Source organism: Orbicella franksi, chromosome 15, assembly GCF_964199315.1.
Source record: "Orbicella franksi chromosome 15, jaOrbFran1.1, whole genome shotgun sequence".
Taxonomy (NCBI): Eukaryota; Metazoa; Cnidaria; class Anthozoa; order Scleractinia; family Merulinidae; genus Orbicella; species Orbicella franksi.
In genome coordinates this window covers 12638167-12665867 of record NC_138159.1, presented here as the reverse complement: position 1 = coordinate 12665867, position 27701 = coordinate 12638167, and the positions used below count along the sequence as shown (strand labels likewise).

The window sequence follows — 27701 nt, the reverse complement described above, 5'->3', positions numbered from 1 at the left end:
TATTAATGTTTTGTATTCATATATAAATTTAACTATCTTAGACGTCCTTCATAGCATAGAAATAGCGTTTTTCCTCTTCTTTTTTTCTTCTTATGTGTGCCCTCATAGGCGCACGGGCATCTTCGGACTTGAGGGTGCGGTGACTTTATTGCTCGAAAAAAATTACACAATGCCCGAAAGAATGTGTTGTACAAACGCACTCAAATTGCAGTAAAAACAAAAACGTTCACAATTCTCACGTCTAATGAAACTATTATCATTCTAAAATTACCGTGGAGACCCGATTTTTCGAACCTCCAAGGGCAACGAAAATTGGTTCGAAAAATCGGATAGTGCGAGAACTCGGGGGTAAAATTACAGTATTCGACTGAGCAGAGGGAAACGACTTTTGTTTCGAGTTATCGGAAAGTTCGAAAAACTGAGGGTTTGAGAAATCGGGATTCCACTGTAGTTATTTTGAAACCTCGGATACTCAATGACCTCGATCGACAGCCTAGTAAAATCAGAAACTTATAAAAGAAACAGTAAATTCTTGCTCGTACGAGAAGTTCAAGAAAATTTAAATCGGCTATTTGTGGAGCCATTCAAAACGGCTCTTTTCAGAGCAAACACAAAAACAAAAGTCTTAAGGTCTTAGTTTGCTTTGATTCTGTCACTGTTTTGTTGATGGACTAAAATCCAACTCGTGGATTTCCACGATACACATTTAAACGATATATGGCTTTTTCAAAACAGATTTCCTGGTTCATTAGATCATTTGACCTTGACTCCGTTTTGACAAGGCAAACGTCAGAGAAAATAGCCTACAAACCTGGCTTTGACTACCTTTTAGAATGTTTTTTCCCAAGTTCTTTTGCCTAAATCATCAGCGTTTTGTCCGAAAAATTTCAAAAATTTTTGTAACTGGGTGGGCTGCAGCCCCCCTGCCACGCACCCCCGACCCATACGCCTGTGTGTGCATTTGTGCTTCAGTTTTCTTGCTGACCTGTATCTTATTTCTATTTAATGCTGATGTTAACTGGCTGCCTGGCTCCAATAACGCCTATGGTTATTCTAGGCAGCTAGTACTCTAATTTTTACTTTTAATATTTTCATTGTTGTATTTTTTTTTATTTTGAGCAAGAGTGATTGCAAATAAAGATTGATTGATTAATTGATGCTGATGCTGAATAACCTTGTCTCCAACGTAATGATGATCTAAAGCAGTAACTTAAAGTTTGAAGTAGTCGTAAACATTTTTCACATTACTCATTTAGGAATTTGCTGGAAACACAGACCAGGACACTGTTGTGTCACATGATCTAAACCCACCAATCATAGCACGTTACGTCCGTTTTCGACCAATAGTATGGCATGGCCACATATCTATGAGGGCGGAGCTATACGGATGTCAAGGTACTTAACAAGGTCTACTCTACTAGACCATCAATCTAGAGGTTTTTTTCTGGAATTTTACAGCAAACCGTAATGCAACAAAAATGGAACGTAGACAGGCATTACACCGTAAGGCACGCGAACATACAATAACGACAATCGAAACGTGAAAAGATAGAGTTCGGGGCAGCTGGTATGATTCCATAACTTACGGTCATCATCTTTCTCTTCTCTCCTCATGAAGAATGGGGCCATCAATCAGCCTCCTCCAAACAACACGGTCTTTTGCCGCCACCGCTGCCTCCCTCCATGTCTTGAATTCGAGATGTTTTCTCTCCTTGTTGACCGTTCTTCGCCACGTATAACTTACGGTGGAGACCAGAAATGGAAGCAACCATGGTGCCCAAAATTGCTTAGGTTTACACTGAACATCTTATTGAAGTCAGCGGCTAGGCTCGGTCCGCTCAATAATCTACGTATCCTTATTTCTATTTGGTGCAGAACTTCTGGTGCAAAACGCTGTTCTCGAATAATAACAATAACTCAATAGAACTTCATCGTCCATATTTCAAAGTTTTTGATACGCCATACTTCTTCCTTATTCTAGTAAGACACCCTATAGTTATTCCAGAGTGTGTTATTAATTCCATAGATATCGTGTGCGAACTGCCATGCTTGCCGGGACAATATTGTGATGAGGTCACGGGACAGTGCGTTTGCGACTCAAGCCTTCGAGACGAGGAATGGTGCTGGAAAAGACAAAGTAATTAGTTTCAACTTCATATGAATAGGATTAACTAAACAAAACTAATAAAGAAATATTGTTTGACTGTTGTAACTCATATATAAGGGTTGTTTCAACAATTGAATTCAAAGTCTGGCTTTTACAACTTTAAGTTCTCACATTACAACCTCCCACCTTTCCCATGTTCAAGACTTCGTATAATGTACTGTATCAACTTAGTTTAGCATCATTGTATTTCAGGATATGTGCCTTTATCAATAGACAAGCTTCAAGAATCAGCTGCTTTTTATTGGACGATGGATGACGAAAAAACGATCAACAACATGGTAGGTTTTGACTTTGGTGTTGCACCGAGTGATATCAACACAGTGAAAGGAATAAGAGGCAAGGCTATGAACGTCGAACACGGTGTCAATGGGAAGTTTACTCTAACCGAAGGACTTAATCCCAGTGAGTGCCTCTTCAACACATCTCAATGCAATGAAGGATTCACATTAATGTTATGGATGTGGTACAAGCACAAAAGCGCTGGACAAGTCTTTCTTGCTACAAGCGAAGATAACTTCAGAGGCCATAGAATGTATCAGATCAACAGTGATACACCACAAGTAGCTTATCAAATTACAAGCTCCCACAAAAAGTGTCTCGTTGAGTTCTCGACTCCAAAAGAAGTATGGACGCATTACGCAATAACGTACAGATCTCTTGACAGTCTGGATAACATAAACGTGTTTGTGAATGGAGAGGAAGTTAAAAACTTTGTTTCTAAAGGTTGTAGTGATGGAAGTTTCCCTTTCAACGATGGCGCTCAACTCTCTGTCGGGGAATCCGATGTCGAACTTCCTGAAGCTGCATTTGACGAGGTGATCATTTGGTACAGGAACCTAGCTAGTGATGAGATTTCTGCGGCTTATAGTTATTATAAAGGTAACGGGTTAAATATAGTTACGTTGACTTTAGTTAAATATAGTCAAATATAGTTACGTTGACCATTATTTAATTTCCATAATTACTGGCAACTTGTAAAAAAGTAAAGCCTTTTTAGCCCAACTGACTAATAGTTCTCCGGTTTTCGTAGCATAAAATGGTTTTGAATGACTTAAGTAATATATCAAACACGACAGAACGTGATTGAACACATTTCCAAACACCGGAGAGTTGAAAATACGACGCGTAGCGGGAGTATCTTTGACGAACTTCGAGGTGTGAAGTATATATGAAATAATTCATATTTGAACTGCGGTAGTAGATGAAAGTGAAGTATGATCATCGCAGTAAATTTTCCAATTTAAGCAACTGGAAAGAAGAAGCCTGAAAAAAAAAATCAGGGCTTCAACGGGACTCGAACCCGTGACCTCCGCGATACCGGTGCGATGCTCTACCAATCATATTTCATATATACTTCACATCATTTCACTCACGGGAAGATATGAACTCAATTAATTGACCTCGCTCCCAATGTGTGGCTTCATAGCTCCGTTGGTAGAGCATCGCACCGGTATCGCGGAGGTCACGGGTTCGAGTCCCGTTGAAGCCCTGATTTTTTTTTTTCAGGCTTCTTCTTTCCAGTTGCTTAAATCGGAAAATTTACTGCGATGATCATACTTCACTTTGAACTTCGAGGTGTTTGGAATTGTGGTCAAACACTGTCTTGAGTGTTTGATTTATCTTTTCAATCGAAACCAAAACCAAGGAGAAAATGTAGAAATAAAATCGTAAAAATCTATGCTAATTAAGATATCCAAACACCGTCACGGCCATGATTTCCTTTGTTTCAACTTGATCAATTATTCATGAGTTTGAGAATCAGTAATGAAAAACAGATAAGAAAGTATGCAAGAACAATTAAAAAAAGAAAGACTGCATTATATCAAGAAAGTTTGAAGTTCACTTTACTTGAGCTGCCCATGAAAACTAGTGGGATTTTCTATGGAGTAAATGTCTAGTCACGGTCTGTCTCTGTTTTATTGTATTCCCAAGGTAAAAAAAACAACAAGTATCATCCAGGAAAGGTTAGATGGAAGTTAAAACTCTGATATACTAGAACTTTGTTCGAAACTAACTTCATTTTTAATCGTTCTCTTTTAACATCTTTTTCCAGGAAGTCCCGACCTACAACTGCATGTAAATTTAAATTTTACAGGCACCACGTGGGATGAAAGACTATTGGATCAAGAAACAGACGCGTTTAAGGATAGGAGTCAGCAATTAACAAATCACGTAAAGAAAAGAGAACTAAAGAAAACATAGATATATCAGTCCATGCATGCTCTGCGGACCTATATAGTCCAGGATTCTTACAATTACTGCTTACTCTCTCACATGTACGCCCGCCAGGTCTAACTGAATGGCAGCGATCCTTTTGGACGTAATTATGTGGTGTGTCTGTTTTGAAAGTGGCTTCGCTCGATTTGTATGTAATATATCAAACACGAGAGACAATGCTTCATCGGGATACCAAACACCGAGAAGAGACTTGAAAATACGACGCGCAGCGGAGTATTTTTTAACGAAATTCGAGGTGTTCGGATAACCGATGAAACACTGTCTCGAGTGTTTGACATATCTTCTCAATCAAAACAAAAACTAAGGAGTAAACGAAGAAGTAAAATCGTCAAAATCTATGCTAATTAACATCGGGTATCCAAACCTCCTTCACGATTGTGATTTTCTTTGTTTTACTTGATGAATTATTAATGAGTTTGAGAAGTTCAATTCGTTTCTACTTGCAGCAGTTCTGTCCCTTGCCCACCTCAGAACCCGTACATAGCCCGATATGATAGATGAAATAATTTCCGGGCTTCCTACCGCCCTTCTAATCAAATCGCACCACCGCTGAACTGGTAAAATAGAAATAATCAGTAAATTGCAGCTTGGACATAACTTGCACACACCAATTGGACACACAACAAACTTCATAAGGAGCCATAGGTTTTTCTGTTCGCGCATTTTCAATCCTTTCCCATCCTCGCGAATGTTAGTCACCCTCACATCTTAATAAGTTCTGTCATTTTTCAACAACTGTTTCTTCAAAAACAGACCATTATTGCTCGGGTTCCTGTGATCTTGGTAAGATTCTGAGCTTCTCGAAATCATCCTAAACACTCGATCATGATAATCCTTGTTTGGGAAAATTAAATGAATATCATATTAAGTAATACTTACAGCTTTTTCTTGAGAGCATCGTCTCTCTTTTCTTTCCATGCAGGTTCAATCATTGTATCATAATACGGCTGGCGATGTTGATGTTACAATTGAAAAATACTCGTAAGTCATATCTTTCGTTGTGTATCAAACACAATGGAATTTCTTCCTATCCACTGACATACATCCCGAAGATATATCAAACATTCGAAACAGTGTCTTACCACATTTCTAAACGGACAAAAAATACTGTCGCGCGAGTCGTTTTTTTTCTCGGTGTTGTGAAGCACTATCTCTCGTGCTTGATACAGTTCTTCAAACACGTCTCTGTGGTATTAACTAAATGTTGATTTGCTAGTTAACCTAGTGGGTTAGTATAGACTTCATGTTTGCTAACAAGAAGTATCTCCGGTTTGTCTCTTCAGGGACGCATCAGGCGCGGTGGGATGCGAGTTTACAACAAAATTTACGGAAACCGGGTACAGCGCAGTTGAACCTGTCATACACTGGCTCACAGAAAGCACATACCAGATGAACAGCCTTGAGGCGAACGACAGTAAGATTACATACCATTTATTCCCTTTTTCAATTGCTAGTGCTAATCGTAGTAGGAAAGATAACATTTCGGATCACACATAAATTGCTATTCCTAAGACTGCATAGGGATCATTTTTTTAAACAGGCCTATTGTTTTTTCTTATTATTATATCATGAAGAAAAATTATTAAGCCAAGATATCTTGTGGAGAGTACAATTTTTACGTTAATTGATGAGAACTGTGTTGATCTTTTCTTTCTGTTCGTTTTTGCTGGTTTTCTTGTTGAAGGGGGAACGCGAAACACTGCTGGATACCTAGGAAGAGAATTAAATCATGACTCTTACCTCAGTCATAATTTTTTTCTGGCTAGATACTGATTTTAGAGATGGTGGATTCCTTCATTTAAGAATTAGATCTCTTAGCACTAATTGCGTGCCTATGTCCTTTCCTTTCTCAGTATTCATAACAGCTGTCAGCCTTCAAGCTCAGAATGCCCCAAAACAAACGTCCATCGAGTTGTCCATCACTTGGAACGGACCAACCGAACTGTTGCATGGAATATTTCAAGGTTACGAGATATTTTATCGCGACACTAATTCGGGTAAAGAATTTAATGTAACCCTGAGGACGAGTGATACGTTTTACGAGATATCTGACCTGCAGCATTACACGAAGTACATGATCACAGCCAAGAGCTTCACTTTGGAAGGTGAAGGAAGAATGAGCGAGCCCATTTATGTGTGGACAGCACTAACAGGTAATTTCAGTCGTAACTCACCACCACTGCCATTCCGTCATTATTGGGAAAGCATAGTGCGTTCACACCAATATTAATACTTGGCTTTGTTCCAAAAGCTCTGTGCTCTTTCAACCGATTGTTGTCATTGTAGATTTATCGTCATTTGCAAGTCTTAGGTTGGTTCCAGGGTACATTTCCCTTTCACGGCCGTGAACCTGGCTGTGTGGCGATGATGCCTCTGTTTTCCATTTTTGTAAACAGGAAAGTGTCAGTGTTAAATGGAGGATTTACTGGCCCAACACACAGCCGTCCTTACCCTGTGAGCTGGCTCCCCGCGAAGAGCCTGTTCGCTGGGTTAGCCCTCTTCTTTCTCCGGTCTTAGGACCGGCAAGGGTGTTCCACAGGAATGACCCGGAGTCAATTAAACCGTAATGTAAACTTATTCCATAAATCGTTTTAGGGAAGAGGTTTCATCGCATGCTGCACCAATACTGAAAAGGCCTTATTCAGTTTAGTTGCTAACGACAAAGCACCTACTCTTATTCTTCGCGGCAATGAATTGCAGAATTTAAAAGGCGCCAGTTGACGTACGTGTAATTAACCCTATGATTAACTACGCCTATCACCCTAGTTTAATTTGTTTCCAATCAAATGTAGTTTACTTCAGCAGAAGTTTCAAACGGATCTGTTTGTCTTTCATCTTTGTGGGAAAAAAAAAGAAATCGCCATTGTGATATTTCTTCTTTTCGACCTGTAGCGCTTTTCGTAGAGGAAAGGCCAACCTCGTTCCCAGGGTCTCTCTTCTTCCCTCCCCAAAAGCAGATCTGGTGAACAAGTACGTCAATAAGTGGTCAGCACATGTTCAAATAACGGGCCAATGAAAAAAGAGTTCAGGGGTTTAGCAACCTTTCTTTGTTACCTAGCTCTTTTCACTTCCTTGTCTTTGTTTTCCTAAGTTGCCTTTACTTGTTGCTTTCAAAGCACCAACACACCCTCCCACTAACATCACTGCATTCAACAAGAGCTCCACCAGCCTTCTCGTTACGTGGGTACCAATTCCTACCAGGCAGGGGATTGGAGAGGTAATGGGATATACCGTCATCTTTTTTCCTGTCAAAGACGGAAACAGAACTGCACAAAATGTCAGCGTGGAGTCTGGAAACCTTAACGAGACGAATCTTGACAATCTCCAGAAGTTCACAAACTACAGCATTCGAGTCCTGGGTTTTACAGAGAAGGACAAATTAGGTCCACTGAGCGATCCAATCTACGCCATGACAGACCAAGATGGTAAAAGCAAATAACGTTTTAAGACAATAAACATTTTATGTAATTGAACGAGCGTGAGGTCCGTCCTGGGGAAATATTGGTCGAGTGTTAAAATTTATGGATCGAGAACAGTGTTCCCCAATATGGACTGGATAAGCCAGCTCAAAAGAAGTCTATATTATAATGGCTCTTTTAAGATTCTGCTGATAAATTTAATGCACCCTGCCAGCCGCTCTCGGCAAACGCATGGGCAAAAATTTAACATCTGTTTTTACTTTTTTCCCGCCAAACACGAAAAAGGAAAAAAAATATGTTACTATTAGAACAACAAACTGCTTCCTTCTTTGCAATGCTTAGAAAGAAAAAAAAAAAGAAACAATTCGCCGAAATTAATTCGTGAGCGGTGCGTCTTAGTAGTCCATGCTAGAAAATTCGCACCACTAAGGATTCAGAGTTCTCCATGTCATTGTGGACAAGTATACCTTACGGTTAACACGTGTTATTCACTACTGATATTTGGTGTTAACATTGAACTTTTTGTATACCAAGTTTGCAGCTTGAACACACAGCAGATAAACTCCATGTCGGTGTACAACGGAGGTACACCAACATGGTGGCTCCATACTGGGCTCTGTAAATTTGTGCAAAATATTTCGACGAATATCTGAAGTTTGGGAAAACGCCCAGACCTAAAACTTAGAAAAGTGTCTTCTTTTTCATCTCCTATAATATGAAAATTTCTTGACTTTATCCACTGAATGGTTTTTGAATTATTTTGTTTATTGTGTGGCAGTGCAAACAAAGAATTGGCAGAATTCTGATTCTTCCAAAAAATTTGGCGTCGTAAAATACTCTTTTACGCCATCATTCTACGTTTGATGTTAATAAATTAGTCCAATAGACTATTTTACAGTTGTTCGCTCAATGACCTGGCCTTTGAGTGGCAGTGAGGCTGGAGTTGACCTTGTTTTGATACAGACCTCACTGCTTTTGTTGTGTAAATCAAGTTGTTCTAATGTTAACTACTTTGCATTTAAATGAGAAAAGCAGAGAGGTTTGTATCAAAACAAGGTCACCTCCAGCCTCGCTTGCATTCGTAGGGCAGGTCACTGAGGACACAACTGTAAAAAGGCCTATTACCAATGTTAATAAACACGTTACATTTATTTTGTTAGTTCCGAGTCTTGCTCCATCAAATGTAACCGCGTGGGCCATGAACTCCAGCAGCATTTTCGTCAGTTGGGGTCCAATCCCAAGTGAGGGCAGAAATGGTATCATTATTGGCTACGGTTTGTTCTACACAAAACACGACGCCTTAGGACCAGATTGGAAACAAAAATACTGTAACAACACGTACGGGTGTGCAATAGCAAGTCTTGATATGTACACCCGCTATGGCATCAGAGTCACGGGTTTAACAGATAAAGGATTTGGAGTAGCTGCACTCGTGGACGCTGTTACTGAAAAGGGTGGTAAGTTTTCTTAATTAAATTCAATGTGTAATTTCTCCATGCAGTCTTGATACATTGTCAGATTAATAAACTAAGTAGAATAAACAAGCTTCAAATGGCGTTCCGGTTTAAAAGGGTTCTGGACTGCCAATCCGCCACCTTAGAAATGAGAGGAAATCTGGAGCAATCTCATTGCAGTCGCTTGTCAGACCGTTACTGAGAACAATATGGCGTCTTTTTTTTACAATATGGCATCTTATCTTTTGTTACTGATATAACGTGCGCCATTTTTTTCTTGGGGCATGTACTAAAACCCAGACGGTGGATTCTGGACGATAGACGATAGACGATGGACGATTGACGATGGACGATGTCTCTGACACTCATTTAATTGTCACATTCATTTATTTGTCATTTAAATTGTCACACAATCTTGTCACGCGATGTTAAAGTATTGAACAGCGAAAATTCGTGCCCTCCACCCTCCCCTCCCCCGAGCAAAAATATGACTTGTTTGGACTGGACAAATTATCGCGAAGTTCTGATCGCAGATTTTTTGTCACGCAATGTCACGCATTCATTTATTTCTCTCAGCCAAAGTAGATGTACATGTATAAATTTTCCACACAACCTTTTGCTTTTGTCACGCGATGTCACCATGGAGTTTTGAAATATTGAACAGCAAAAACTCGTGCACTCCCCCTCCCCCAGGAAAAATCTAACTTTAAGGGAATGGACAAATTATCACGATTCCCATTTTCGGGTTCGCTTGGTGTAAGAGTTCATGCTTCGAAAAAAAAATCTTCTGGCCTTTTGGCAAGTGTAAGCGCTGGCATTTTGCAATAAAAACTTTCAGAGCTGGCGAAAATGAAATAGAAACACGTAAGGAAGGAAGGGAAAACTGGTAATGGCAAGCACCGATAATCCTGGCAGACCGCTTGTGGAAAGCTTCACCAAAACAGCTTAAAACTAAGGTGAGGCTGCTTATATACCCCCCGCCCCACCCCACCCCACGACAACTCATGCAAAAACATTCACGTGCTTGCCGTATGGGCTACGATTCTCCTGCGTAATTTCTGCGTGCAGTCTGGAATAATTCATGTGAAAAAGCAATCGATTGCGGGACAAAAGAAAACGATTGTGTGACACATTTATACTTTGTTGTCAGAAGTTAGTAACTGAATAACTGACATTGCGTGACATAGAATCCGCGGTCAAAATTTGTCCAGTCAAAATAAGTTTGTTTTTTTTTTCTTGCTGGGGAGCGGGGCGGGCACGAATTTTCGCTGTGCACTACTTCAAAATTCCATGGTGACATCGCGTGATAAAAGAAGGAATGCGTGAATTTGCGTGACGAACAATTCGCGATCATAACTTTGCCAGTTCAAATAAGTTAGATTTTTTCTCGGGGGAGGGGGGAGGGCACGAATTTGCGCTGTTCAATATTATAACATCACGTGACAAGGGCAAAAGATTGTGTGACAATTTTATACTTTGTCTGTGAGAAATAAATGAATGTCAGAGATGTCGTCCATCGTCCATCGTCCATCGTCTATCGTCCAGAATCCACTGTCTGGGTTTTAGCACATGCCTTTTCTTGGAACGTTATGTCAAAAATTAACAAATTTTATGTTATCCGTATTTTATCAATGGTACATATATCTTTGGTTTGATGAAATTTTGAAGCGTGTCTAGTTTACAGGAAGCTTGACTCTGCAAAATGCCGCGCATGCAAAAGTACAAATCCGCTTTTTTTGCCCGATGGTGAGGCACGTGGGTCTTAACGCCTTACGACAGATGAAGATGTGGAATGTGGGAACTGCCATTCCCGTCTAGCGTTTAAATCTAACATTGATAGAAATATAAGGTAGCAAGTAAATAATTGATATTTTAAGTATTTAAATGAAAAGGTTTTTAACTGCAAGTTAGGAATTGTCTCTAGACCTTGCAGTTTATATCCTGTTTTTAGAATATAATAGCAAATCTTTTCAAAGTCAGATGCATTAAGTTTGGACCAAACCTCATGTAGCGACGACTCCCCTCCGCTACGGAATACTTCTGAACCTCCCAATTGTTAGTCGGTAATCTCGCGACTTGTGACTTGTCATTTGTCCAGTTTCAGACCAGCCACCAGCAAACCTTACAGCTCACAGCACAAGTTCTACAAGTATTGAGATCACATGGGATCTAATTCCTCCACATCAGAAGTATATAGCTACAAGGGCGTATTACGTGACCATGGTAGGAGCAGACCATTACAGTGACACGGAACAGCTTAATGCCATATTAAGCGCTTGTGTAAACGCTACTAATATGACACTGCACCGAACGAAGCTGCGCAAATACACGGCGTACAGGATCACGGTAGCAGGTGTCACTGATAGAGGAATTGGGAAAGCTAGTGACGAGATCACTGTTTTGACTGACGAGGATGGTAAGTCTACAACGACAAAGTGTGTTATTGGCCATAACATAAAAACACAAGTCACCCTTTATACTAAAAAGGTAAAGTATGCATACGAGCCAAGTGGCCCATCAGGCCAGAGCTTATCCCGGTTTCTGTAGCAAGAAGCGACTAGGAGTATTTCTACTCCCCCCTGGATGGGATACTAGTCCATCGCAGGGCTACCCCCAGCATTAAATTCGCTGGTACCCATTTATACACCTGGGTGGAGAGAGCTGGCACCGTGAGAGTAAAGTGTCTTGCCCAAGAACATAACACAATGTCCCTGGCCAAGGCTCGAACCCAGACCGCTCGCTCCGGAATCCAGGGCACTAACCGTGAGGCCACCACGCCTAGCCTCCCACATACCTTTAAGTCACGTGTTCTGACTTTATACATAACGTGTAAGAGCCTGCTTCCTATCACTATTTAATTAACTACTATTTCATGGCATCAGCAAAACTAACTCTCCTTTTTGGTTTTAGTTCCTGAAGGAAGCCCGCAAAATATTACTCCAGCGGCTGCGTCGGCGACAAGTCTGACGTTTTCGTGGAAACCGCTGACCAAAGACTTCGCAAACGGACTTATTTTGGGATACCACGTTATATTGCTCGACAAACTAAGGAATGAGACTCGGATTATAACTGTGCAGTCTTTAGACCAGGCAAACATTGAAAACCTCTTCCCCTACACTGAATATGAAGCGCGTATTGTGCCATTCAACAGTAAAGGCCAAGGTAACGCCAGTGACGTCATGCTGGGCAGAACCCAGGAGGCTGGTAAGTATAGGGGCTATGTCATCTAATTTCATGATGAATTAAAGGTGGTCCACAGACCACCCAACAATAATGATCAGAACTCAAAAACTGACAGATATATCAAACACGAAAGAACGTGCTTGACCACATTTCCAATCACCGAGAAGAGAGTTGAAGATACGACGCGTAGGGGAGTATTTTTGACGAACTTCGAGGTGTTTGAAAATGAGGTCAAACTCTGTCTTCTCATTCCAAACTAAAACTAAGAAGAAAGTCGAGAAATAGACCCTTTTCATAAATGGCTGCCAATTTAAAATTCTTTTGTATACACTTAAATTAGCCTCACTAAACTCGTTTGGGAGTAAAAATTCTTTTGAATTATCAACTCAAAAACGAGGTTAGTCAAGCTAATTTTAATACTTACAAAAGAATTTATAATTGGCAGCCATTTATGAAAAGGGTCTATGAAATCGTAAAAAAGCTATGTTAATAAAGATCAGACATCTAAACAACGCCACAGTCCTGATTTCCTTTGTTGAAACTTGATGAATTATTAATAAGTTTGAGGCGTCCATGGTTAGTTTTCCAAAATCGAATAAGACTTTTTTGCGTTATAACAAGAAGTCAAATAGAAATAAAAGCTACCTCTTTATATCGTAAAATTCTTGAAGTCTAATAACTTAAGAAAGGAGCTGTTATAAATTGCATGTTTGGACAAAAATGTCTCCTGAACAGTCACAAGTGTTTCAGCATTGATTACAGAATAGGGAGTGAGTACGCGATTGTAGGCCTTCTTTTGCAATGAATGGAACTTTTTTTTCGTCCAGTTATTCCCAATTGGATGAAAATTCTCGACACGTTTTGCAAAGCCCAACTCGCACTCAGTCCCATCTTTCTTTCTCTTTCTTTCTTTTTCAGCTCCAAGTCGCCCACCCTCAAATTTCACAGGCCAAGCTCCAAGTTCAACAAAACTAACATTGGAATGGAAACCAGTCGACGAGCTGCACATAAATGGCGTACTACGCGCTTACGTCATTGTCTACTTCATCACGCATTCGTCACATGTCACGCGTCACAACATCACGATACCTGTAACGACTGCTCGAAAACGGCGTGCTATAACCGATCCTTCTTCACCGAGTTATGAGTTGAGAGGATTAAGAAAGTACACCACTTACACTGTTCAGGTGATGGCTTACACTGTTGACTATGGAGTGCCAAGCCTTGAAATCAACATCACCACAGCACAAGATGGTAATCTCTTAAACAAATACTAGTACTTGTCCTTATTAGCTTTTGTTTTCGTTGCATCATGATTTCAACACCATTTCCCTCAGGATGTCTAGGGTATAAATCAAGGATTCTGGTCTCGCTTAGGGTGTTCATGACGAAACGACACTACTTTTTAGCTGCCAAAGTATCTTTTAGGGTGCACTCAAAGAAGTCATTTTAGGTTTGATTTCCGCCGCTTTTTCAAATCCGGTCTACTAGCCCAGGCTCCTGTCCTGAGCACCAGCCGGTAATCAAGCCTATTTGGTTTTAAGTGGTATTTTTTAGGGGTCAAATAGCTCGAGCCACACCCAGTTTGGTCTGCGTTGAGGGTTAAATTCAAATTTTCCGACTAGCATCCCTCACCTATTCAGATGGGAGTCCCCCCGGACCTTTTCATGTCAAGATAAGCCACGTCTCTCTAATTTATCGTCTCTCAGCATAATGATCAACAGTCCGTCTATTTGTTTATTTTTTGTCATTTTAAATGTGACTTGCTAGAATTTTATTGCAATGACATTCAGTCTTTACCCACTTTACGTCAGAGCTCTTCAGCAAGTCACCTTTACTATCTTTATTCTATGGCATTTCATTTTTTTTTTCAGTTCCAAGTCGCTCGCCAATAAATGTGACCGCGTTCAATACCAGCTCCACAAGTATCAATGTCACGTGGGAGCCCGTACCTGATGATCACGTGAACGGCATTGTTTTGGGATATCGCTTATTCTACAAACAGGCTGATAAAGCAATTAACGACTTCAGTAATCTTACAGTGAATTCAAGTATCTTTGATATAGAAATAAATGGCTTGAAATTCTACACAAAGTACGAGTTACGGCTCTTGGCATTTACAATGGTTGGAGACGGAAATATCTCCGAGCCTGTTTACTGCATGACAGATGAGGACGGTAAATTGCTTTTACATTAAGTACATAATGTAGAGATGTTCAGGAACACACTTGCAAACATGTCTTGTCCCCTGGCTCCGTTACATTTAGCGGTGACAGGGAGTGCAGTGCTTCATGGTGAGGTGGGGGAACGTGGAAAGGCCCATAATTCCTCGCGCACCACACGAGGCAGCCCTCGAACAGCTCCTGAAATCAGATGCACCCAGATGTGGTCGGCGTAATCCTTTTTTATTTATTCCCTCTGGTGAACATACTGCTCAACGATAGTAAACGGCTCCAAATTTGTATAATCAGAACGAAAACAATAGATGCATGGAGAAATTAAGTGTCATATTCAAACCCCGACCTATCTCTTCATATTTGGTCGTAAGTCTTGTTACCTTACGTATGATCCAGACAACAAACATTTAAACGTCTCACAGTGGTCATAAACTGCTTGAATTACGTAATGACCCACTTCCCCACCACCTCACATACACAAACCTAACTATTATCCTGCCCATATATTCATGATCCCTTCAATACATAAATTATTTCATACGTAGCCGTTGACAAGGAGGTTACCTAGTCGGTTTTTAAGGTGCGTCTTCAACTAAGCGAAAGCATTACAACTTCACGACACTTTAAGTGTGTATTTTTTCCGTACTACAGTTGACGTTTTTGTGTCATGAACTGACTTAGTTCAACGTCTATTTTCTAACAGTTCCGGAAGGTGCTCCTGTCAACCTTTTATCACTTCCTGCCAACGAAACAGCTTTAACAGTTACTTGGCTTCCGGTCATCGAAGAGGACAGAAATGGCATTATCCTGGGTTACCGCGTCGCTCTTAGCAACAGCACGGGCGAATTTATGAGAAATATCAGTGTCCTTGGCTCTGAGATTGTGACTATTGGTGGATTAGAAGTCTGGACAAATTATACCATGCAAGTTTCCGCGTTCACTGTGAAAGGAAATGGACCTTGGAGTCCAATTGTGCGGGGAATAACTGACGAGGAAGGTAAATGTTAACAACAAACAAAAATGATATTTTTCGGCGACGTGAAACAAAACCCAGAAATTCGTCTGTGTTCTCAGGCTATGACAAAGCAGGCTATAACTCCAAGCAGCTAGCTGCCAAAACAGTTCCCTGTTCTTTTAAATTGGTACATTTGTTCTTTATTTTACTTTATTTGCTTTTTTTTGCACACTTTCTTTTCGCATATATTTTCATTTACCATGAGAGGGGTTGCCCTAACATCTACCGCTTATCATGCTTTTTCAGCTCCACCAGTTGCCCCAACAAACATCACCGCGTTCAACACAAGCTCAACGAGTCTTCATGTCACATGGCAGCCAATCAGCACACAGGGCTTGAGAGCTATTTTCAGGGCTTACCGCGTGTATTATATTGAACAGGAAACCTACTTCACTCGCTCGCTCAAGAATGTAACAGTGGACTCCACCACATTGGAAGTCGAGTTAGTTGATCTGTACAAGTTCACCAATTACACTGTGTATGTCGTGGCAAGAACAAACAAGGATGGAGTGAGCAGCGAAAAAGTGAACGTTTTCACAGATGAAGACAGTAAGTATACGATATTCTAAACTCAGCGAAAATGTCAATCAGATATAAGATTTTCAAAGCATTGAGTCAAAAATAATTATGATTATGTATTGTTCAGTAGATAGCTTTCGAGCAAAGTTCCTGTTTCTTTGTTTTTGTTGTTGTTGTTCTAAGTAATATTCAATGGACTAGTCGCAGATCGAATTTTCTTGTCTCTAAAGAACCTGACCAAGCGCCAGCTGACTTGGAGGTCTGGACACCACATTCAACAGGCCTAGATGTAAGCTGGAATGAGGTACCAAATGGTTACAAAAATGGAGTCATTAGAGGGTACAAAGTTCAATACACAGAAATGACGGACAACGGGTCAATCGAGATCGAGGACCTAGAGCCATGGAAACGATCATTGAGTATCACTGGACTAAAGAAATTTACCCTGTATAATATCACTGTTTTGGCGTACACGAGCAAAGGTGATGGAGTGTCATGTACCGAAGTCATCATGACAGATCAAGATGGTATGTTTGATAAGAAATTAAGGTCTAGGTACCCTATGAAGCATTTCGCACGTTGTCTTCTTTAGTGGGTTTGGTTGATGGTTGATCGCGTTGCTCGAGAAGTAAAATCGTTACCTACTGCTGCGACATTCTAGACATTACTAACCAGAGCACGGCAATCTGTTTCTCTCTTTTTTGTAGAAACGAAAGTCTTAAACAGTACACTTTATGTATAATATCAAACACGAGAGACCTTGTTTTACCACATTTTCAAACACCTAGGAGAGAGTTGAAAATACGACGTGATGGGGATTTTTTTTGACACAATTCAAGGTGTTTGGAAATTTGATAAACCGCGTTCTTTCGTGTTTGATATATCTTTTCGATCGAAACTAAAACTAAGAAGAATGCTGAGAAATAAAATCTTAAAAATATATTCTGGTTAAGACCAGTTATCCAAACACCGTCACGGTTATGATATCCCTAGTATAAACTTGATGAATTATTAACGAGTTCTGGAACAATAATTTTTTTGGCTTTTCTGTTCTTCATAGTTCCTGACACTCCACCACTTGATATAAAAGCTGAAAACACTTGGACAACACACAGTATTCCACTGACGTGGACACACATTCCTCCCTATTTACTGAACGGAATACTCACCGGCTACAGGATAACATATCAAGCTATAGAGATAGGGGAATGCCCTCATGAAGAAACCCCCAGGGAAGTGATCCTACCGCCAGAAAATACGTCTACCGTTCTACGAGGTCTAGAAAGCTTTGCTGTGTATCGTATCGAGGTGACAGGACTTACAATTATAGGCGATGGTCCTAGTAAAGTAATTTTTGCAGGTAATCAAAGGTAAAATATTATGATGAAATGCAATTCTGAGAAGATAGGAATTAGTCCAATACATGTACTTCATAAATCAAGTGAGAGGTCCGTATAAACGAATATCGGCCCGTCTTGACAAGCCTGGTTATAAATACGAAATTTATAACACGACTGAAAATGCGTCGGAAAGAAATGTCACTATAACGGGTTCAAAAGACACCACGAGCCTTAAGCGCACCAGTTTGATTGAGAGCTGACTTATTTCTGAAGTTTTCAAAGAAAGAAAAGGAAAAAAAAATGAAAAAAAGAGACAAAAGTACAACCTCAGTCTACGTTAATTATTTTAGAAACGTTATTCAGAAAACTGTAAGAAATCTTACAAGAGGTCACGCGGGATCATTCGGGACCCTGCCCGGTCCGATACTTACCAATCTGATTGATTGGTTTTATTTCTTGCCTCTCTGAACTTCCTTGTCTTGTTATAAAATGCAATAACACCTCATAGTTTTTGATGATCACATCTTAGAACAAGAAAGCTCGACTCGATACTTATAAGTATCGACCGTTATCCTTTTCTTGGAGTAGATTAAACGGAACAATTTCTCCACAAATAGACAAGCGTGGTTTTGACATGCAGAATAACTTTTGTCGCTCCCTCTTGTCAGAAACGTGCCGATGTGTGAAGCGTTTAACAACAAACTGGATGTTACTCGATCCTTACGTCACCAAGGATAACTCAACAAAGCATGGACTCGGCGGTCTAATGACGCCCTTTGTAAGCGACATGGCCGTGACATGTTGTCAGTCCTGCAGAACACACGGCAAGTCATATGTCGACTTTGATTTTAACGGTAAAGGTGAACCCTCCGGTCAGCCAACAGAAAATGCACATCGTCTGAACATAAACCACGATACAGACTTGAGCTTTCCCGTGTACGGGTACAAGTTACAAGACAAATTCAGACATGAGTTTGGATACACGGGCATGATCGAGTCCCCAGGAACTGCGTACATTATAAACACGAAATTTGGTAAAGAGCTTCCCACATCGCTGCTGGATTCAATTTTGGCGTGCTGGCCATTGGCATTAATGAGTATCTTGCTGGCCTACATATCAGGATTTACTGTATGGGCTGTGGTATGTCATACATTGAGTTCTGCGACTTATTTAAGTGGCTCTTTACGGGGTTTATATAAAGCTGTATTGACCTGAGTTCTTATTCATCCATTTAATGCATGCGCAGTAGACGTACTTTTTCAAGACGTAGACGCTGTTAATGTGTTTGCAATTGCATTTAGTTAGCCAATATTTGCACGTAAAATTTTCTGAAGCAAACCAAATGTTAGCTTGTTAGAATGCTCTGTTGTTATTTCCTTCTCATACCTAAAGCGATTTCCAATCCATTTCCTTAGTGTTTTTCTTTGCTCTTGTGTTTTTTTAGACTAGTTCTCACGTACTGCCATGCCCCACCTTTGCTCTTTTAACTTATGGGAGCGATGGATAACGAACGACGAGGCGGAAACCTCGTTTCGAAACTACGAAACAGAGGCGGGGGAGGGAGGGAAGAACTAAAAGATATGGGAAACGGACTGCATTGTGTTCGGTCGTTCGTTTTTTTGCACTCGTCTGGCTGTTTATTTCTCTGCCGTTCATTCAGATTTTATTGTTTGTGTAGGGGAAATCTGTCTCATATTTAAATTCCTCTTAAAGTTTCGAAATGTGTCAAAACATAGCGATGGCCGAAGTTCCTTTGCTTCTTTGATATTAAAATATCAAAACAGACGTCCCCACAGCGTTGGAGGTTTTCCTTTGTTAAAACGAAACGAAACATAAACGAATCCACCACAAAACATCCACGCATCGCGAGAGTAACATGTCCACAACTAACTTAAGAGGGATTACCTTGGGTATAAGGCCCATATGAGGGATTCACTCTCTTACCTTGATCTCCTCTACTAGAAGTGAAACTGGAGACCGAGGTCTGACCCAAAAGGTTAAGATCTCCCAATGGACTACCAGATTTTTCATTCGTGAAGTAGTAATGAGAAAATGTTCTTTATCTTCTGAACATTCTAGGATCAAGTCCAAAATTCTGAACACTTCCCTCGATCATTCTTTCCCGGAATGTGGGAAGGATTCTGGTGGGCCTTTGTTTCCATGACAACAGTCGGGTAAGTACGATAATAAAGGGATAGTGATGTAGAAATATTTTAGTCCTTACAAGGTCCAGACAAAAAAGATTCCATCGAAAATGACTTATATCCTCTCTCATTGCATACCAGAATAGTTAAAAATATATAATATTAAGTTCAAGAGGTTAAGTACCTAAGATTAAGAACCACCCTCTAATTTCTGTCCTCACAATTTTAAAAGAAATATCCAGAAATAGAAACATCGCCACATTAATTGAAACAAACGTGAAACTACTTTTCAACTTCTTCGTGTAGATATACTGTTGACGGGAGATGCAGCCGCTAGTAAGGGGTTCCGTTGCTGCTTTCCAGCTGTACCACATCAGAAGCAGTGCATGTATATTAGAGGAAAAAAAAAGCAGTAGAAGTGAAGAGAAAGTGATGTAGTTCTCTGCTTTGTAGGTATGGTGATCGCACGCCGTTTTCAAACCCAGCCAGGTTAATGGCTGTATTGTGGACACTGGCCGGTGTTATCATCATTGGTATATTGGTTGGTGTCATCGCTGTGTCGCTTACGAGTGTGTCAGTTGGTGTGGACTACAAACTTTACGGAGCAAAGGTTCGTTGACGCTCTTCGAAGTCTAAAAAGTTCTAAACTTGATAAGAACGGCATTTATTATATGGATAGCTCCGTGAGCGGGCAAGCTAAACCGAATCCTGCACCGTGATTGGCTACCCGAGCGGGCAAGATGGTGCTGTCTTGCCTGTTAGGGATTACCCGCAGTGTCCCGGAAGAAAATAGGGTTCTTTTTTCATACAATGAATCCTCTATTGACCAAGCTTGTTCTGTCAAGATGGCTGGATGTTAGCCTCGTTCTTTCTCTTGCATAAACACGCAAAAAAAGAACTTGGCCAATATCCAGCCATCTTGAACTCACGCTTGGCCAAAAACCCTTATATCATGCTGAAAATCTGGCAGGCTGACCAGTTTGATTCACCGCGGCATTGCCCAGGCATGCGAAGCTGAGCTTACCAATCCGTGCAACCCAGCTGTTCACCTTATTCTTAGTATGTGCTTCATGTATTTGTATTGTGAAGCTTCCAGCTTCTTTGCGTCTGCAAGTTTCCAGGCCTCACAGCCATAATTTGATCTTATAAAAGTTTTGAGCAACTGAACTTTCGTTTTCATGTCAATCTCACTGATGTGCAAATTCTTCGCATCCTGTAGAAAGACTGTTTGGCTTTACTTTAATCTCTGCTGTATGTCCTTGGCCACTCCGCCTTCTTCGTCAAACAATACGCCTAGGTACACAAACTCTTCCACCTCACCAGAGCTAGTACATGCCCTTGTAGAGGGATGCATTAACACAGTTTGACTCGTATAAGGATATCGGCCTACTTTGCCAAAGCCTTCCTTGCCAGCGTTCCTGAGCTTTTCCCCTCTCAGAGTCCTCTCTCAGAGTCTTCTCTTGGAGGCGGTGGCGGATCTAGAGGTGGGGCCAGGGGGCCCCGCTGCCCCCTTATTTTGGGTTAAAATAATCACAGAAGGAAGAAAAGCCGGCAGGGCAAGCACCCCCCCCCCCGTTGACTGGACATCCCCCTGACTCTAGATCCACTGAAGTGTACCTGCTAGGGTTAGAGCTAAGACGTTTAGTAGTGTTTGGGGATTTATGAGAAGGTAAACTTTTCATTTCAACTCAAGCTAAACAGTTTTCAGAACAGGATGATTTAATAAAAGCACATTTTACGGAGAATGTTGTTTATTTCAGGTTGCAGCCATCTTTGGTTCCGCACAATATAACATGGGCGTGAGAAAGAACGCTAAGTTTCACAAAGGTACTTGATTTTACACTTAACCCCAATAGAAAGGAAGATTAAAAGGTAAAGTCTGCATGCGAGCCAAGTGGCCCATCAGGCCGGAGCTTATCCCGGTTTCTGTAGCATGAAGCGACTAGGAGTGTTTCTACTCCCCCCTGGATGGGATGCTGGTCCATCGCAGGGTTACCCCCAGCATTAAGTTCGCCGGTACCCATTTATACACCTGGGTGGAGAGAGGCACTGTGAGAGTAAAGTGTCTTGCCCAAGAACACAACACAATGTCCCCGGCCAGGGCTCGAACCCGGACCGCTCGATCCGGAGACGAGCGCACTAACCATGAGGCCACCGCGCCTCCCTAGAAAGGAAGATTAAGGAAACGTAAATGCTGTGAGATCAATCAGTTCGATTGCATGGGAGAAAAAGGAAAACTGGACTGACCGGTTCGTGTCGCTGGATAATCAGCAATGTACTCGTTTATCAGACTGCTCACGTTGATTGACATGTAATAAGACGGAAGGATTCAATACAAGACATGTACGATTTATTTGGTGTTTGGTCCAATGAAAATCATTACCTTATAATTTATTGTAGCCTCAGAGTTTACGCGGTTAACTTGACGAATAACGTAACTCTAGGGTGTAACGTGCGTTACGTGGTACGAGACTGTGAAACATGAATGACGAGTTTACTGTCGAATGTTTACTGGTGGCCTTGACTAGGTCAAGCTGGCTGTAAAATCAAGAATTCGCTGCTAAAACTGAAAATTCGAAATTCCTTACATTTGGTCAGGAGAGACCCTTTGGTGGATTATTTACAAAAATCACAATAAAAGTTTCCGGAAGGGTTTTCGTTTTTCAGGAATCCAGCCAAACGTGAAAATGCCGTGCTCGCGATAAAGCCGCCATTGTACTCTGTCGAAAATTGAACCAATTTTTAGCAACGGCTGTTCTTGATTTTTACAGCTAGCGGCTCTTAAGAACTGCTCTTGTAGTTTTACTGAAACAGCTTATGTTTTCTCGGATTTCACGGTGTTACTTTTCAGACCAGATACACCGCAGTTTCGAAGAAATATACGAGGTAATTTCATCAAACCAAGTTGGTGGAGTTCTCGTCGACGCCTACATGGTGGGAAGCAAAAAACATCTCTTCGAAAAACCATTCCTTCGAATATACAGAATTTATGATTACTCCGCAGTTTATGGAGTGGTAACCGGTGGGGACTCGAGAAAACTTGGCAAATGTTTCCACAACTACATACAAAAAAATATAGCCAGCATTTACGAACATGTAGCAGACAATGTCAAAGCAATACAGGTAAATTATCTTCCTTGATTTTCCTTTAAAGTACGTTGCAAAGCAGTCTCAAACTTCATTCATCTATGAGTAAATTTACGAAAATTCGTTAGGAATGTCATTAATGAGTGATTAAGGAGTTTAGTTCCAGGCCTTGCGCCAATTTGTTTCGTGCGCGTGGCACCTCCTCGTGCCAGCTCGCTTTCAGGTTCTTCGAGTAAATTCTGGTAAATGGAAGAATATAATTCAAATTCGGGGTTTTACGCACCATTTTCACAAGTAAGGGCTACTTAATGGTTTTCCTTACGGAAAAATAGAACAACTATTGGTTGATCTACGAAGAACGAAAAATAGGAATTTATGCACTTAACACATCGAGCATAAATGAAATAACAAACGCTGTGCGCAAAAGTTGAAGCGTACAGGAAAACACATGATCTCTTGGTAGATGCTCTCCCTCTCTTATAGTGCCTCCAAACTGACTACAGGATTACTTCGCTCCACATAAGGTGCCATATACAGGGGACCATATAGTGCGCTTTTTGGCGGTCCTTTTTAATGGCTACACGCATGCGCGCACACATTTTACCTTGCTTCCAGGTACGCGCACTGCAAATTTCTTTTCTCCATTGCAGGAGTCCCCTGAACCGTTAGAGGTGGAACGTTCCACTGGCTTGTTTGACAGCGAGAGCGAGCTATTCAGAAATAACCTGATGATATTAACTGTACTGCTGTGTTGCGCTTTCCTGGGCGGTATTCTGTGGGAAGTAATGCATCGCTTGCGACACAAAATGAAAATACAACCTCAAGGTATGTCAACTATATTAATTAGTCAACAATTGTATAATTCAATTTTTTATTATGCAGTGTAGCAATGAACTTGTTCCTTTCAAATGCACACAATTTATCATGTTGCTGAATGTGCTTCATGAATTTGACCATGGAAAATAAACATAATGTGTTAAAATAGGCCAGAACTGCGCAACCAGAAACATGAAAGCTTTGTTAAGCACTCTCCTCCCAATTAGCGCCCCTCTCAAATTAGCCCCGTATAGAACTTCAGTTGCTAAGTAAGGTCCCTATCTCTATGAACTTCAAAGGCCACTATTCCCAAGATACTAACCAAGAGATTAGAAGCAAGAGTAGAAATCACCATCACCTCATTTCTGTGATAAGCTCTCCCTTCTCTATTTATCTGCCCCCAACTCCCCGCTTTAAGGGTCTTGCAATAGTTCACCCTCCTCTGGTTGAGCCCCCCCCCCCCCCCCCCCCCGAGTGACTCCAGGGTGACTTCAAGGCGCAACTGAACTTGGCGACCATACAAACGTGCTTCATTTCTCAAGTCTGGAAAAGGAAGAGGTTCCAGTCAATTCATGAATACCCTAACATCTGTGATCTCCTTGCATTTCAGATAACAAACCTACAACTCTGCCGTCTTTTGAGATGAGAAAAATGCTACAAGACTATAAAACTCAAACGTACAACTTGATCATGGAACTGAAAGAAAAGCACCGAATTGAAAGAAAATCTGTTTTAAGAACAATGAATAACAGTCGCAAGTTTCTCTATGAACAACGAGACATAGTGTCGGCGAATTCACAAAGGACAAGCCACGAAGAAGAAGATTTAACACATGGGCTAGTCGTGCTGCCCACTTCGAGAAAAGCTATGATCTTGACTGAGAACCAACAAGAGAGGCCTAATTACAACCTAGTGAGAGTTTCCTTTCATATTCCTGACGAAACAAGTAAGGAGGAAACCAAATTTTAGGCAACAGAGACGTTGAAACATCTGTTGGATTCAGCATATTCAGTCAAGATATAATTTCAGCTTCACTACGCAACAGACAGAACACAATTATGAGCCATTAGGAACATTTTGCATGTTTCTGGCGAGCACCAAAGTACAGGAAATAAGGAATCTATTATATAATAGCCATGTAAAGCAAAACACTATCTTCTAAATTCCTCCAATAATCACCATAACAGTGTAATTAAGCTAAATAAATAACGAGAGCCGCGGGCAACCACTAACAAGACATTGTGGTTAGAGGGGGCCAGAAAAAACATGCCAGGAAAAGACCCTGTAAGGAAAAAAATGACAGGAAATCTGGGCAAGAACCAGGCCCAAGCTCTTGCAGTCCATCCTACAAGGCGAAACACATTCAGAAAGACACAAATCAGAATGATAGGGCCTAGAATGATTGCCTAGGAACAATCCCAAGCTTAAATAATCACACGACATTACCCATGATGCAACTACACTAAGGGACCCAGGCCCACGGATTGTTGCTCCCGTGTCGCAGAAGTATTTAATTTCAGGCTACTTCGTAGCGACTCAAATATTCCATTTCTTCTGGTGTCGACTAAACTACTAAGCAGGAGCCGGGACGAGATCACATGAACATGCTAGCGATGACATATTTCATTGCAGGAATTACCAACAACAAGAAACAATCACATGTATAGCATTCTACACATGTGAAAAATATAATCACCGCCCGGAGCAAAATCACTTAGCCAATCAGAGCAAAGCACTCAAATGGCTTCCGAGAAGCGTGATCTTGAAATCAGCGCCCGCTTGAAGTTTGTGTTTCGAATCTTCCCGGTTTAGTTCAGTTCACTTTCGGAAAACCAGCAGCGAAATATTTCCAACACCTTGACCACTTAAGTTTCAGCCAACAATCGCGTCAGCAAGTCTTATCCCTGTTTCAAGGAGCGAACAATCAAGGAGGAAAATTCAACATTTTTAACATGGAAAATATTTCAATATAATTTCCAAGTTGTAGTGGTGGAACGATTTCACTCAATCATTCCCTCACTTCCGGTTAGACGTTTGAAACCCGGGGGGGGGGGGGGAGGAACTCCCATATGAGAAGGTCAGGGATGCTCGTCGGGAAATTTGAATTTAACTCCTAAACAAGACTAATATGGGAGTTGCTCAAGCTTCATTAGACCCTAAAAGATACCACTTAAAACGGAATAGGTTCGATTACTAGCCACTGTTCAAGAAAGGATCGCGCGCGCACCTGTAGACCCGACTCGCGTACTCGAGAGATAAGCGGAAATCAAGCCTAACAACAGAAATTAGATGAGCACGTTTCTTTTATAATTATTTCTTCGAGTGCACCCTAAAGGATACGTTGACAACTAAGAATGGTGATGTTCGCACTTTCGCACGAACGTTTTTGTAAATAGAATAAGGATTATTATATAAATAGTTCATTTCCCGAAGGTGTCCGCTTACACAGGTACGGTTTTACCGTACTCGATTGCCAAAAACTGAGGAGATAGTGAAAATCACAAAATTGATGAGCTGTATGAATTTAGTGAATTATGATTCAAGCCGTGATTAAAAGTTTTGCATAATCAACAGACAAGAGAATTGAGGAGAATTCGAACGAAGTGTTTCGCTATTATTTATAGATTATTTGCAGGAGCCATAATCGGGGACGGTATCTGTAAATAAATGCTTCAAAGATGAAGATAGACATGGCGAAATGATTTGAAATCTGTTGATAAATAGAAAAAAAAACACAAGACCGGGAGTTCAGCAATCACTAATATCGCCTTGGAAAGGGAAGAAAAAACAAGAAAAAAAGAAAAGAAAAGAGGTTATTACAACATGGGGTATTGGTATTTGGTAACCCATCCAAGCATGAACCCCGCTGAACAGGATTTAACTTTGTTGAGCGGACGAGACACGGTGCTGTCCTTGTGGTACTATGATTCTACATTGGATAATTTTTTTGCTCTCAAAAGGTAACAAAGAAAGAAAAAAAAATCACTGATATCGTCTGCGAAAACAACGAACGAAAAAAACAGGAATGAAAATGAGAATCCGCTTATACTTGCTTTGCTGATGGAACAAGAAGCCGTACTCACCAATAACTACCGTTACTTTCGGAATTGTACGGTATCACTCAAACTAATCAAAAAGTACACAGGCAATTCAATGAACCAATCAAAACTTGAATTAAATGCATCGTGGAGCTGACGTTAAGTGAGGGAAAGCGAGTGCGAGGTAGTCACAATTGGTTTTGGCTTTACTTACGATTAGATAGAAAATTGGCACTAGTTTTCTAAGCCAAGCGTAGAAATGTAAAACCAATTATTATGATTATTAGTTTTCGACACTCAATCGAAAACCGCTCCATTTCACTGACCTTTGCATTATAATTAGTGCATACAATATTAAACCATACAATGTAAATACAAATATAAGTTATGTTACTTTTGTAACAAGTAAGATCAGTTGACAGCTCAGTGATCATATCAATAGCTTTTCCACGGATTTCTTATTAACTCCAAAAATATATCTAACCACCAAATTTCCTTAGACAACCGAGAAACCAAAACTACAAAAAAAAAGTAATAGACTCACACCAATTAACTTTGAACAACCGCATCACAAAAGGATCTCAGAATGACGTCAAAATCAAACAAGTTTTGGGTAATCCACGCTTTCAAGATTGATAATGTAGCATATATTGCCAACAGTTTTGTTTGGATATGCTGGTGAATTAATAATCCGTTACCAGTTTCTAATTAATTAGCAGAAAACTTAACAGCTGCCGCCCTGTTTCCCAGTTCACTGTTTTAAAAATGGCTTTCAGATCAAACAATCACAAAATACATCCAAATGTAGCACTACTGAACTGGCTATTAATCATCCCAACACAGCTTGCAGACTGAAAAACATTGAATTATATAAATAGCACATCGAAAGATAATCCTAGCTTTAATGCATAAAAACAAGTTATGACAAGGTCATGTAAATCCCATTGTTATATAACTGGGGTTCGTTGACGTTTTTCCCGCTACAGCGCGCCCATTCATTGCAAAATGCACTATAAACTCCCTAAGGATCGAAACAACAACATGACCTTTCCACTCGCACGTGATCAGATCTTGCTTCTTGAAACGCGTGGCAAATTTCTGAG

At 40.7% G+C, this 27701-nt stretch overlaps 1 protein-coding gene across 1 annotated transcript in view; it reads left to right on the top strand.

Annotated features, from left to right (window-relative positions):
* Window positions 1–24026, top strand: part of LOC145469233 (uncharacterized) — a 58936-nt gene extending 34910 nt beyond the window's left edge. The window contains exons 19-46 of the mRNA XM_081452923.1: window positions 1257–1395; window positions 1982–2137; window positions 2360–3098; window positions 4225–4339; window positions 5159–5188; window positions 5328–5386; window positions 5689–5819; window positions 6151–6558; window positions 6692–6716; window positions 6802–6859; window positions 7464–7836; window positions 8359–8409; window positions 8892–9281; window positions 11377–11694; window positions 12189–12499; window positions 13313–13737; window positions 14286–14650; window positions 15342–15641; window positions 15750–16202; window positions 16403–16746; window positions 17166–17542; window positions 17863–17881; window positions 18042–18653; window positions 19593–19687; window positions 20111–20267; window positions 21418–21484; window positions 22509–22783; window positions 23248–24026. Coding sequence (XP_081309049.1) covers window positions 1257–1395; window positions 1982–2137; window positions 2360–3098; window positions 4225–4339; window positions 5159–5188; window positions 5328–5386; window positions 5689–5819; window positions 6151–6558; window positions 6692–6716; window positions 6802–6859; window positions 7464–7836; window positions 8359–8409; window positions 8892–9281; window positions 11377–11694; window positions 12189–12499; window positions 13313–13737; window positions 14286–14650; window positions 15342–15641; window positions 15750–16202; window positions 16403–16746; window positions 17166–17542; window positions 17863–17881; window positions 18042–18653; window positions 19593–19687; window positions 20111–20267; window positions 21418–21484; window positions 22509–22783; window positions 23248–23631 — 7176 coding nt within the window. The 3' untranslated portion in view covers window positions 23632–24026. The remainder of the gene's footprint in view (window positions 1–1256; window positions 1396–1981; window positions 2138–2359; window positions 3099–4224; window positions 4340–5158; window positions 5189–5327; window positions 5387–5688; window positions 5820–6150; window positions 6559–6691; window positions 6717–6801; window positions 6860–7463; window positions 7837–8358; window positions 8410–8891; window positions 9282–11376; window positions 11695–12188; window positions 12500–13312; window positions 13738–14285; window positions 14651–15341; window positions 15642–15749; window positions 16203–16402; window positions 16747–17165; window positions 17543–17862; window positions 17882–18041; window positions 18654–19592; window positions 19688–20110; window positions 20268–21417; window positions 21485–22508; window positions 22784–23247) is intronic.
* The last annotated feature ends 3675 nt before the right edge of the window (window positions 24027–27701 follow it).